At 37.4% G+C, this 13,860-nt stretch overlaps 1 protein-coding gene across 1 annotated transcript in view; it reads right to left on the bottom strand.

Annotated features, from left to right (window-relative positions):
- Nucleotides 1-1,532: 1,532 nt before the first annotated feature.
- Nucleotides 1,533-13,860, bottom strand: part of mamdc4 (MAM domain containing 4) — a 31,070-nt gene continuing 18,742 nt past the window's right edge. Inside the window, exons 21-29 of the mRNA XM_059358609.1 lie at nucleotides 13,685-13,812; nucleotides 12,405-12,495; nucleotides 11,117-11,266; nucleotides 9,453-9,578; nucleotides 9,232-9,356; nucleotides 8,289-8,388; nucleotides 4,174-4,364; nucleotides 3,025-3,090; nucleotides 1,533-1,659 (exon numbers count right to left, since the gene is read on the bottom strand). Of these exons, the coding sequence (XP_059214592.1) occupies nucleotides 1,624-1,659; nucleotides 3,025-3,090; nucleotides 4,174-4,364; nucleotides 8,289-8,388; nucleotides 9,232-9,356; nucleotides 9,453-9,578; nucleotides 11,117-11,266; nucleotides 12,405-12,495; nucleotides 13,685-13,812 (1,013 nt within the window). The 3' untranslated portion in view covers nucleotides 1,533-1,623. The remainder of the gene's footprint in view (nucleotides 1,660-3,024; nucleotides 3,091-4,173; nucleotides 4,365-8,288; nucleotides 8,389-9,231; nucleotides 9,357-9,452; nucleotides 9,579-11,116; nucleotides 11,267-12,404; nucleotides 12,496-13,684; nucleotides 13,813-13,860) is intronic.

Here is a 13,860-nt window from a genome sequence, read left to right as displayed (position 1 = left end):
ATTATTTCTTGTTTCAAAGCAGAGTAAAGTTAAAGAACACAGCTGACCAACAGTCTTTATGTAAATAGCAGCATTACATGTCAACTTCCTCTATTATCTTTTTATCTTTAAAGTTTATAGTTCTTTCTGTTTACAGTTGTTCTTTTCTTTCTCCTCCTCAAGCTTCTGCAGAGCTGCACTGTCAGGACCGGAAGTTGATTCAAAGCCTTTCAAAATAAAAGAGAGCATACCGAAAGCACATATTTTTTCGTTCCCTGTGTTTTGTGTGGAGACCACGAGGTGAGTAAAAGTCAAGTGACAACAACTTTTCGTCATACGAAGAAAAAGAAATATATAAGAAAATATCATGATAAAAACCAAACAAAATATTATAATATATATTAAAATATATATGTATAATATTTTGTTTGGTTTTTATCATGATATTTTCTTGCATTTTTTCACCTTATCCAATTGAACTGGAAAGATGTGCAACTTTTTAATATTTTTAATTGAACACATGAATTACACATAAACATATTTACACATAAAATGTATACATCAAATTAGGTCCGGGACTCGATTAAAAAAATTAATCTAATTAATTAGAGGCTTTGTAATTAATTAATCGAAATTAATCGCATTTTAATCGCATATAAATATTTGACCTGAGAACAGTCAGAAGTAATTTTTCTCACATGGATTTTTAGTATACCATTGAATAATGACTGAATACATAAGCTAAAGCAACAAAAATATTGTTTATTTTTGCTGCGGTGATATGTGAATTCCTTGTTGCCTAGCAACACAACCATGCTCTTATGGACGCTTCCATCCGTTGGTTTTTAGTAACTAAATGTCCCATCATCCACGGGGCCAACCAAAGGTCTCATCAGCTTCTTCCTTCATGTTCACTGTGGTTTGTTGTTGTCTCAACTCATCAACGCTAGTTGGTGCTCCAGTATAATCGGCCCGCCTGAAACTCATCCAGTGAGAAACGTTCCGCGGTGCAAAAATAAGTGCGATTAAAATGCGTCAATTTTTTTTAACGCGTTCATTTTTGTGTAATTAATTAATCTTAATTAACGCGTTAAAGCCACCGGCCCTACATAAAATACAGACCCAAGAAATAAACACGGAAAAATACCATGCTTCCGGTATGCTTGCTTTTATTTTGAAAGGCTTCGAATTAACTTCCGGTCCCGACAGTGCAGGTCTGCAGCCAGACTCTCTTGACTTGATAGTGTCTTTCATCAGACCCTCCTTGTCTTTCATGCTTCCTCACAGATACAAGATGGATCCTAAACTTCCATGCAACCATTTTTTTGGCCATTCATGGGTTAAACCCGTTCTCAATTTAAAAATAGTTAAACTAATTTATGTGCAGGACACTTTAAACCTTCTTCTGACTTCCACGTGTCCATCCACAGGCAGAGAGCTGTGACCTCCGAGGGCCGCGTCAGATCTGACGCAGCGGCAACGAGGTCAGTGTGTATGTGTGTGTGTGTGTGTGTGTGTGTGTGTGTGTGTATGTGTGTGTGTGTGTGTGTGTGTGTGTGTGTCATGTAAGGGCGACACAAGCAGTTCTCCTGCTGTGATGTCGCCTTATTTCCACAGAGCCACCTTTAGATGGCAGGAGCAGCCTCACGCCACCTCCACCTCTCTGACCTCACCAGAGATCTGCACAAATACAAACACAAGAAGAAGAAAATCGATCTGTTAGTGAGCACAACAACAGCTTTAAACCTGTAAGTGTAACAGTCTTCTTAAAACATAAGACATAAAATTACCAAAAGTGACACAAAATACCAAGGAAATACATAAAATTACCAAAAAAGGATGTAAAATGTCTTTTTTTAAAAAGACACAAAATTGTACTTAAATACAGTACTTCACATTCTATGTTGGACTAAAGGACTAAAAAAGATACAAATGACTAAAAAAGACACAAAATGACTAGAAAAAAACACACAAGAAGACACAAAATGACCAAAAAAAGACACAACAAAATGACCAAAAAGACACAAAATGACCAAAAAAAGGCACAAAATGTCCAAAAAACCCCCACTGAAGACACAAAATAACTAAAAAAGACACAACAAAAGACACAAAATGACCAAAAAAAGACACAAATAACTAAAAAAGACACAACAAAAGACACAAAATGACCAAAAAAAGACACAAAATGACCCAAAAAGACACAGAAGACATAAAATGACTAAGAAAGACACAAAATAATTAAAAAAGACACAAAATGACCAGTCTTCTTAAAAGTCCTTCTTAAAGGACTTTCTTATTAATAATTAACTTAACAACTTTCATCAAAATAAACACATCAATAACTAGTAAAAGTTTAACTCTTGTATGACATTAAATGGACAGCATGTTTATTCCAAAGAGCATTCATTCAAAATAAAGCAAAGAGTAAACACACAAGACAAGATATAACTTTATTAATCCCGAAGGAAATTCTGGTCCAAAGTTACAAAAACAATCACAATATAGGATAATATCTAATTATCTATTAACTATATAAATGTTAAATAAATATAAATGTGTTTCAGGTTAGAACAGAGGTTAGTTGCATGCAAGACTCTCTGTGTGAAGCATAAACTAACAATCACCCTGTCACCCTTGTGAAACCAACTACCTGACTATAAAAAAACATTACAACAAGAAAGCTCAATAAATACATGAGCCCAGCCCCGTTAGCAGCAAATTATTGGTGGAGAAAAGCTACACTGGATGTGTTTCCCGAGGTATTTCTTGCTGAAAAAATTGAAAAACACTCTATTTGCTCTTTGCAGAGATAACAACTTGGAGCTAAGTAGCTTCATTTGCAGTTGAACAGGTGTACCTAATAAAGTGGCTGATGAGTGTACTAGAGATATAGAGAATGTTTAGGCTCAAGGCTGCCCTCTAGTGGCCAAAAATATATTAGTTCAGCTTCAAACCACCATAATTTAACTGAGTACGTGCAAATAGAGGTGAGTTTATATTCTCCCCAACAAATTAAATAAAACCATGAATGATAAATAAACTCACAGTGACGTCATTGAAGCCAGCTGCCATCGGATGGTTCTGGACCGGTGCAAAGGACACATAGTCCGGCTGAAATAAAACAAATAATTAATCATTAATCAGACACAGTACAGGAAAAGTGTCACTGACGGCCACAAAAAAAGACACAAAATGACCAAAAAAAAAAGACACAAAATGACCAAAAAAGACACAAAAAAAGATACAAAATGACCAAAAAAGACACAAAATAACTAAAAAGACTAAAAAAGACACAAAATGAATCTTTCCATCCTGCCTGTATTCACCACTTAAAACATGTTTAAATGCCATGTTGGTATATTTTTTCACCTATATGACCTGATAATAATAATTTATTTTTTTATTCTGACATACTGGATCAACATTTTGAACCAAAAAGAAACAAAAACCAACATAAATGTGATCTTGTGATTGTGTGTGATCCTGTCATCAACTCTGGTTTTTATTCTAGTGGGACTCTGTTTGATTTGGCTCTGGTGTGTTTAGCGTAACAATTTTGGTCATTTTGTGTCTTTTTTAGTTATTTTGTGTCTTTTTTTAGTCATTTTGTGTCTTTTTTAGTTATTTTGTGTCTTTTTTTAGTCATTTTGTTTCTTTTTTGGCCATTTTGTGTCTTTTTTGTTGTCATTTTGTGTCTTTTTTTTAGTCATTTTGTGTCTTTTTTTGGTAATGTTGTGTGTTTTTTTAGTCATTTTGTGTCTTTTTTTAGTCATTTTGTGTCTTTTTTTAGTCATTTTGTGTCTTTTTTGGCCATTTTGTGTCTTTTTTTAGTCATTTTGTGTCTTTCTTTTGGTCATTTTGTGTCTTTTTTGGTCATTTTGTGTCTTTTTTCGGTCATTTTGTGTCTTTCTTTTGGTCATTTTGTGTCTTTTTTTAGTCATTTTGTGTCTTTTTTTAAACTTTTTTTTCATTTTGTGTCTTTGTAAGTCATTTTGTGTCTTTTTTTTAGTCATTTTGTGTGTGTTTTTTTGTACTTTTTTTTGTGGTAAATGTACTTAGTTACATTCCACCACTGGTCACCAATAGTAATGATTGAGTTTATCATACGATGCACAGATTGGTGTGTTTTGTGATTTTGAGTTGTATAAAGAAAATTAATGACAACATAAAGGTTTGAATGTGAGATGAACTCACTGAGACGTCTTCATAGATGTCGTTACTGAAACCAGCAGCTGATGAAGATGATGGTGATGTTTGTCCAGTCTTCCTCCTCTCTTTGGTCCTCAGGTAATAAACCAGCAGGCCGATCAATGTGGCGATCAGCAGCAGAACCACGATGACGGACGCCGCGATCCCTCCGGCGTTGTTTCTCTTCGGTAAGACTTCTACATGAGGACAACGAGACTTATTATCAATCTGTCTTCTGAGGAGGAGACCTCTGGGAGCATTACAGAACAGATTAAATACAGGGAAACAGCTTGAACTGATGAAAATTACAAAAAAAATGTTTACTGGTTCTCACCGTTTTTAACCCTACACTTAGGGGCTCAAACTGGCGGCCTGCGGGCCAATTGTGGCCCTCGTGATGATATTTTGTGGCCCCCACCTTGATATGAAAGTTTAATGTGAGTTTTATATGAATGGCACTTTACTGGGTTGTGTGTGGAAGGTCCCTTTAATTACTTTTTTTTGGTAATTTTGTGTCTTTTTTTAAATAAATTTGTGTCTTTTTTAAAAAATTGTGTCTTTTTTGGTAATTCTGTGTCTTTTTTTGGTAATTTTGTGTCTTTTTTTGGTAATTTTGTGTCTTTTTAAAATAAATTTGTGTCTTTTTTATAATTGTGTGTCTTTTTTGGTAATTCTGTGTCTTTTTCTAAATAATTTTGTTTCTTTTTTAGTAATTTGGTATCTTTTTTGGTAATTCTGTGTCCTTTTTTTGGTCATTTTGTTTCTTTTTTAAGTAATTTATTTTTTTTCTGTCATTTTGTGTCTTTTTGTGTCATTTTGTTAGAGTGTTAAAATTAAAAGTGTCTACTACGGTGATATACAATTTTTAATTTTACACCCTATTTCTGATGTAATTTGATGGTGTTTTACTTTAATTTCAACAAACATTTTTTACAGTGTATAAAGTCTGAACCAAGAAATGATTGCCAAAAAAAGTGTGTATTGAACCTGCTGAAAAATTTAAAAAAATAATAATTGAAATATCAATTTGCATATTGATATTGAATTGATGATATTGAATTCTAATTTGTATCATATTTGATACAGGATTTCTTTGTGCAATTTGTTACTCACAGTTGTTTTTCTTGAACTAAAGAAAACATAAAACCTAATATTTTTAACCAATTAAAACTTTGACTTTCTTTTAAACATTTTGCTCAAACATATATATATATATTTTCCATATAACAACATCAAACATCTGCTGATATGAACTTTTCATGCAGGAGTGGAACCAGCAGATTATTTTTGCTACATCTGGTATTTTTGTGCAATTTGTTGCTCAGTTTGTTTATCTTCAACACATCTGTGTTGCCAGTTTGATTGCATGATGTCACTGTTTATCAAAGAACAAAAACACCAAAAAAAAGAAGTTTGTAACCCAGGTGCATAAAGCAGCTTTTTCTCCTTTCCTTTCAATTTCGTCATTAATATCGCGGTGTTACCTGTACTCCCGCGATAGTGACGTAACGCTCACGTGACGGGTTGCCGCCAGTCACGGCAGTCTATTTTTAGAGGAAGCTGCGGTAGCTTCCGGTCTCTTTGCATTGAGCCACTCGCGTCTGATCTGTCTGTGCTGCAGGTGAGGTGAATTGTTTGTTGCAAATTCTCCGCCGAATTATATATTATATACTTGCCGGTTTATGTGACGTCCTTTAAACTCATAGGAGCCGACTGCCGCTGGGTCCGCTGCGGGGTTTTGGGGCTGAATCCGTCCATACTGAACTGGTGAGTGTTAATTAGCGATTGTAGCATGTTAGCTATGCTAATGCTAACGGGTATCATTATAGCGGCCGCTAGCATTTTGCCAGTTAGCTTATGTTAGCCTCTGGCAGACTCTTAAGAGATTGGTTCATGACAATGTTAATCATGACAATGTTGATGCATGGTCTGATCTATGAATGTATGTATATTTATTGTGATAAATATGATATGACAGCTAACAAAAGGTGCCTTTACTTGTATTTGATTTTGAATAATTTATGCACTTCTGAAGTATTTTGTATTAATTTGAAGTTGCATTTATTTAAATACTTTTTCCCACAATTAGTATTAAGAGATGTGTACACATGGGATTTATTGTTGCTCTGGCCTTGTTTCATGTAGGCCAGGTGTCAATGGAGATGATGAAAGTGATTAGATGATTGTGATGGCGAGCTACCCAAGAGCTTCGACTGAAATATTCACCAGCAATTCCCCCAGTTCCCACTACTCCTGCCGGGCCGGGTAGGAGGCTCCATTGGAGTCAGCCAGAACCTTGCACCCCACACTTCCACACACTATTCCCCCCTCTGCTCCTTAACACACACACGCACACTCCTCTTCCGTTTCTGGCCTCGAATGGCTGCTGACGTAGAGGCTAAAGTCAAAACTTGTGAACGTTGTGTTCGCCGGAAAGCCCTACCTGAGAAAGCTGCTCCATTAGTTAACATCAGGACCACTCGTCCACTTGAACTGCTTTGTATGGATTTCCTGTCACTCGAACCTGACACCAGCAACACAAAGGATATTCTGGTCCTTACAGATCACTTCACCAAGTTTGCTGTAGCCATGCCAACGGCCAATCAAAAGGCAAAGACTGTAGCCAAATGTTTGTGGGAACAGTTCATTGTGTATTATGGCATCCCAGAACGCCTTCATACAGACCAAGGACCTGACTTTGAATCTCGCTTGATCAAAGAGCTCTGTGAACTTACAGGCATTAAGAAGACACATACTACACCGTACCACCCTCGTGGCAATCCTGTGGAACGATTCAACCGGACTCTCCTGAGCATGTTGGGGACGTTGGAGCACAAGCAGAAGTCAAAGTGGAAAGAGTATGTGAAGCCCTTAGTGCATGCATACAATTGCACCCGCAACGAAGTCACAGGATTTACTCCCTACGAGCTGATGTTTGGTAGATCGCCTCGACTTCCTGTAGATCTGGCGTTTGGCTTACCAGTGTCTCCATCTCAGACTCCATCGCACAGCCAATATGTCCAGAGTCTACGGTCAAGATTGCAGGAGGGATATCAGCTCGCTGCAAAGAATGCTGCTCGATCCATGGAGAGGAACAAGGTCCGCTTTGATAAGCGGGTGATTCCATCTGTCCTGGAGGTGGGGGATAGAGTGCTGGTACGTAACGTGAGGATTCGTGGCAAACACAAGCTTGAAGACAAATGGGAGCGTGATGTTTATGTTGTTGTCAAGCGTGCTGGGGATCTGCCAGTATATACTGTACATCCAGAAAAAGACATGAATGGATCTACTCGGACCCTCCACAGGGATCTCCTCTTGCCATGTGGTTTTCTGTCAGCTAGTGTTAAAGATGAGTCATCAGTGCCTGATCCTGCTCACCGACCTCGAACCCGCAGTCAACCACAAACCGACACAGATGTCCTTGAAGATTCGATGGATGAAAAAGCTGATGATCTCCTGTCTCTGCCTGGTTGTCAGCCCACTCGATTCAGCATCATCCACCGACCTTCAGCTGAATGTTTAGCTGATCCTGTCAGTGACACCCCTGCTTCATCTCCAAGCAGCTCTGACCTTGTTAGTTCTCCACTACGTGCTGCTCCTGTTACGCTTGACTCTTCAACTCCTCAGTTACCTGCAGTGGAAGAGGCCTTTCATGCAGCTGAAGTGGAACTACCCTGTGGACCTGTGGAAAATAACTTATCTGTGGAGGAAAATCTACCTGTTGAAGGAAATGTACCTGTGGAAGAAAACTTACCTGTGGATGTAATCCAACCAGCTGAGCCGGAAAATCATGACCCTCAGGGTGACCAAGGTGAGACATGCACTCAGCAAGTTGAGATGACCACTGATCAAAGCGTTGTTATTGACAGATATGGTGCAGATTCTGAGGCTGCCACTTTAAGACGTTCTGGTCGTCAGCGACAGCCGCCTGAGCGACTCCAATATTCTGCCCTAGGCACTCCGCTTGTTTCTGTTGTTCAGTCCCTTTTCCAGGGGTTAGCAAATGTATTGAGTCCTGCACCTGCAGCAGACGCTCATCCTGTTCCTCGTGTTTGTTATTTTCCATATAATAAATATTTTTTTGGTTAATAGGCTGAAATAGAACCACTGTCCAGTCTTACTTGAATCTGTGACTTGGTTAGCACAGTCGACTCCGACGGTGTACTCGATGTCATCCAGAGCCACGACACCTGATGTTCCTTTGATTCCTTCAAATATAATCTGTAGATAACAGAAACAGCAGAGATAGTTTTCCATCATTAGTCTCCAAAGTAAGACGTTTAGATACAGTCATGGAAAATATTATGAGACCACCCTTGTTTTCTCCAATTTCTTGTTAATTTTAACGCCATATTTTGCCGCCATGCCACACCCCCATAGAGTGACAGTCTGCAAAGCTTTTGATAACTTTTGACGTCAAAGGCCTTGTGGTGGTACTGAACAAGTCCGAAGTTGATCCAATTAAATCTGTAGGAGGAGTTTGTTAAAGTATGCGGCGTGGAAATGGCTAAAAACGTCTAAAACGCCATTTTCGATCCAAGATGGCCGACTTCCTGTTCGTTTTTGGGTATGGCTTCTTGAGACTTTTTGGTGCGTCTTCCCATGATAAATGGATGTACCAAATTTCGTGTCTCTACAACAAACCTGTTTTAGGGGCTCCATTATAGGGGGCGCTAGTAGGTCATTTAGCCACGCCCATTTCTGAAACCAATAAAATACATACATTTTCAACGGGATTGAATTTTGCCCCAAAGTTGGTGACTTTTGGAATATGATAAAGCCCAATCGGACCAATTTCAACAGGGTCCTCGCACTGTTAGTGCTCAGGCCCTAATTGAGAGCTGATATCTAGACATTTTAAATTATGTTAAATGTCTAGATATCAACCCTTAAATTAAACTCTTATGAGCAATTTTTGTTTTTATCATTAAATTTGTTCAAACAAATGGACCTTTAGTTGTACCAGGCATTGAAATGAACAAGACATTAGAGAAAACAAGGGTCTCATCATTTTTTTTTCCATGACTGTATGTTCAGAATTCGGTGTACCATTGTGCTTCTGACCTGGTATTCTTCAGCAGATGTAATGTTGACATCGAAGCGTTTCCATGGTCCTCCCAGTTCACTCACCACCAGCAGCTCCTGGTAAAGACCTTCAGACAGCCTCAACACCTTCAGCTGGCTGTCAGCTGCACACATCAGGAAAAAGAAACAAGTGGAGTGAGTTACTAAATATCAAAATGGAAATGCATCTGACAGGTTTTTACACCACCACTAATCCTTACATGAGTGTGGTTTATAGACCCAGAACTTGAGGCAGGTTCCCTTGGTTGGAGGCAGGTGAGGACTCAGCAACTTGGCGTCTAGATTGTCTGCCGTCCGGTTGCTGCTGGGGAAGAACAGGAAGTGACCTGCAGGAAAGGAAAGAGGAGGTCGTCTATTTTACACATATTTTGCTCCATGTTGAATTAACATGCACACAAATGAACAAAGCTTAATGAACTATTATTCTCCATGGTAAAGCAGGCGGCAACCTCCTGGTCTGAGCAAGGAGGCAAACCAGGAAGTGCCTTAAGCTGCATTCTACTGAAAATTCCAGTAGGGGGCGCTAAGTGTGGCTGCAAAAGCATTTTTGTCCATTCATTTCAATGGAAAATGAGAAAACTTCTCACTTGATTTATTAGCTCAGAAATGTTTTTCAGGACAACACTATGGTCTCAATCACTAGTAAAAAATCTTCTTCAAGACAATTTGATGTTAATAGTTCTAATAATGGCCCCATTTAGAAGAAAATAGAAGATAAAGAATCGTATGATTTGGGGCGGGGCTACATTTGATTGACAGGTCACTAACAAGGCGAGCCGTCATCAGGAGAGAAGCAGAACAATGCGTATCCACGGCAACGTGTCAATAAAGTTATATATAACGTTATATAGATAGAAAAAAGGTATTGTGGTTTGGTCTCATAACTTTGATCCTTTCACTGTATTTTCACTTAATGACAGTTTATTTGAACGTTTTGTTCATTAAATGTCTTGTTCAGCGTTTGGTTGGACTAACAGACACTCCAAGGAGTCGCTGCTCAGTTTTCTGAGGTCAGTAACAAACATTTTGTTTTTGTTTTTTGCCAAAACTAACATCCCAGCAAATGCTCCAGTTAATGCTAACAAGTCAGGTTGAGTCACGAGAAATAATTCTAAATGAGAAAAAAAAGTTAAAATAATGAGAAAAAAGGGGGAAAATTATAAAAAAAAGGTTAAAATGAGACGAAAAAAGTCAAAGTCACGAGAAAAAAGTCTAAATAACGAGAAAGAAGTGGAAGTCACGAGAAATAACTAAAAATGAGAAAAAAAAGTCGAAGTCACAAAAAAAGTAAAAATAACGAGAAAAAAGTCGAAGTCACAAGAAAAAAAGTCAAAATGAAAAAAAAAGTTGAAATCATGAAAAAAGGTTAAAATGAGACGAAAAAAAGTCAAAACGGAAGAAAAAAGTCATGAAAAAAAGTAAAAATACCGACAAATATGTTGAAGTCACAAGAAAAAAGTTAAAAATTAGAAAAAAAGTTGAGTCAAAATAACAAGAAAGAAGTCAAAGTCATGAAAAAAGGTTAAAATGAGACGAAAAAAGTCAAAGTCACGAGAAAAAAGTCAAAACAGAAGGAAAAAGTCATAGTCATGAAAAAAAGTCAAAATAACGAGAAAAAAGTCGAAGTCACGAGGAAGAAGTCAAAATGAAAAAAAAAAAATTGAAATCATGAAAAAAAGGTCAGAGATCAGAGTGATCAGATCCCTCTCCTCCTCCACTCCACATATGCTCTGATCCCCAGATCTGAAACAAGATGGCGACTAAGAGTGGAACACACAAACCAACGGGACGTCACTACGTCCATTATTTATATAGAATCTATGTGTTAAAGTAGCTCAGTCCCTGTTAGCGTCTCTCCGTTTACCCTTTTCGGTGCCCAGGCTGTGGTCTTCAGCTGGGATGGAGTAGTGGCTCTCTGCCTCCGGACTGGTCAGCTCCCAGTCCAGTTTGTCCACTTTGACGTTTCGAGTGTTGCTCCAGTTACACATGCCTTTCTCCAGACTGCACTTAGAACCTGAGATAGTTAACAGAACAAACAAAAAGAAGCTGCAGTAAGATCACAGAGTGTGTAAAAGAAGAAAACACACAAAGCCTCTTGATTTGAAAAGTGAAGCCAATGTGGAAGAGCCTTAAACCTGCATTCTTTCTAACGGCCAGCAGGGGGCGACTCTACTATTTTCAAAAAGAAGTCTGATAGTCAGGCAGCTTAGGTAAATAAAGGGGACACGTCGGACAAAAGCACCACATTTTTTCCACATGCTCTCTATCACTATAGCTCTCAATTTTTGGTAGGAGCCACTTCATCAAGATTGTGGATCGGAGATGGCAGCCATATAAAATCTATGAGAACCAATATGTCTTCCAAGCCACTCAGAAGGTCAATCTTGGTGTCAAAATCTACATTTTCCGGGTCAAAGAATCATTTAAAGCTATTGAGAATATCACTAGATGATTATTTGATCAAATAGATATGTTCATTTTCCCCCAGACTGGTAGGTCTTCAAGTGCTGCAGCAGGGAATCCTGAGTTGAAAATGTTTGGACTGCCACATGCTTCTTGTATATACATTTTTCCCAAAAGAAAATGTAGATTTTGACACCCAGAATTAAGCAAATACATGCTCAAAACAAGTGAAATTATCTGCCAGTGCTGTAAGTTAATGTTTCTTTGTAAGAATTCTTTAAATAAGTAAAAAATATCTAGAAACTGGAAAAACCAATGATGTCTAGAAATGAATCCTAACTTTTTCGAGCATTTGTGGCTTGAATAGCACGACTGTATTAACATTAAAATAAGCCAGAAATACTTGAAACTAGCACGTTTTTTTCCCTCATTTCAGTATCTGTGGGTAGATACTGGTGGTAGAAAATGCTTTTGAAATAACATTTAAACTACATGCAACTAAAACTCTCAACTGGAGCCAATATTTTAGGTAAAAACTCCTAAAAACAAGTCTTTACATAAGAATGAAATCCCTGTGAAGAGTTTATTCATTCATTTTTGTTACAAAAAGACACGTTAAAATAAGCACATACAGCCAGTAGGTTATGGTCAGTAGGTAAATTATAGTCATAAAAAGATAATTAAGATACTATTGCTAGATATAAGAAGAAAATACTTGGTAAGCTTCATGTTTTTTGCAGTGTACAAACCTTGATCTTCACATGGGTGATCTGAAATAAAGATGTCATCCACTGCAATGTGAGTGTCTTTGCCTCCAGCTCCGACCGCCTCAAACTCCAGCTGCAGAGCAGAATAAAAGCATGATGCTAGAAATAGAGATTCACTAAGGACAGCTATCTAAAGCTTCAAGGTTATAGTCTGCTAGAGAAACGGGACGTTGAAACATGCTGCAGGGATTTAAGGACATCTTTAACAACTTGTACAACACTTTAATACATGTGAACACATAACTGCAATTTAGTTTAACCCTTTGGAGTCTCGGGCTATTTTGTTGGTTTTTGACTCTTTTTCATTCTGTCTGTTTATGCAACTTAAATAATGATCACCATGACTCACTGGATCAACATTTTGAAACACATAAAAACACACAAAAACACACAAAAAAAAACACACAAAAAAGATTACAAAAACACGTAAAAAACAAAAACGCACACAAAAAAACTAATAAAAAACACAATTTTCTTTTACAAAAAACACACAGAAACACACAAAAACACACCAAAAAAATTACAAAAACAAACCATAAAAACACACAAAACACACACATAAAAACTACAAAAAAATGCAAAAATATACAAAATTTCAAACAGACAAAAACACACAAAACACACATAAAACCCCCAAAACACACACACAAAAATGACAAAAAAAACCCCACAAAACAACCAGAACACACACATAAAAACCACACATAAAAATCCAAAAAACACACACAAAAATGACAAAAAACACACAAAAAAACACAAAAAGATAAACAGATAAAAACACACAAAAAATATAGAAAAAACACACAAAAACACAGAACACACACATAAAAACCACAAAAAACACACAAAAAATAAGATTTACAAAAAACACAGATAAAACCACACAAAAAATTACAAAAAAACACACAAAAAATTGCCAAAAATCACACAAAAAAACAGTAAACACAAAAGATTGCATTAAAAATGTTGAAACACACACTGCAAAATCTGAAAAATCTCTGCAAAAAAAGTAAAATCATATTACTACACTTGGTGGTGGTGATTTTAACCTTTGCTGAAAAAGAGTTGAGGCTCTAAATGTGACATGGAAACTTGTGTAAAAGCCAAAACTTTAGAGTTGAGCTGACAGCAGGAAACATGCTGCTGAAGGTTTTTACCTCAGGAAGAAGTTTCTGGACTCCAGAGAGTTAATCTCCTTATAATTCTATTTAATCCATAGAATAATTAACTGTAACTAAGTATCTCCAGCCTCCTCACTGTACCTGCCCGTCCACAAAAGCAGTCAGGATGTTGCCGTTGCCATGGCGCCAGACATCTCCCTGGTTCAGACTGTCAGAGAAGATCTTTACTCTTTCTCCTTCCACCGGCTTCATATACAACGTCAGAGAGCCTGCAGAGGACACCCAGATGTTATATTTTGGGTTTTTTTTGTCATTTT

Source organism: Centropristis striata, chromosome 19, assembly GCF_030273125.1.
Source record: "Centropristis striata isolate RG_2023a ecotype Rhode Island chromosome 19, C.striata_1.0, whole genome shotgun sequence".
Lineage (NCBI taxonomy): Eukaryota > Metazoa > Chordata > Actinopteri > Perciformes > Serranidae > Centropristis > Centropristis striata.
Note: the sequence above shows the minus strand (reverse complement) of the source record. Positions and strands in the feature narration are given on the sequence as shown.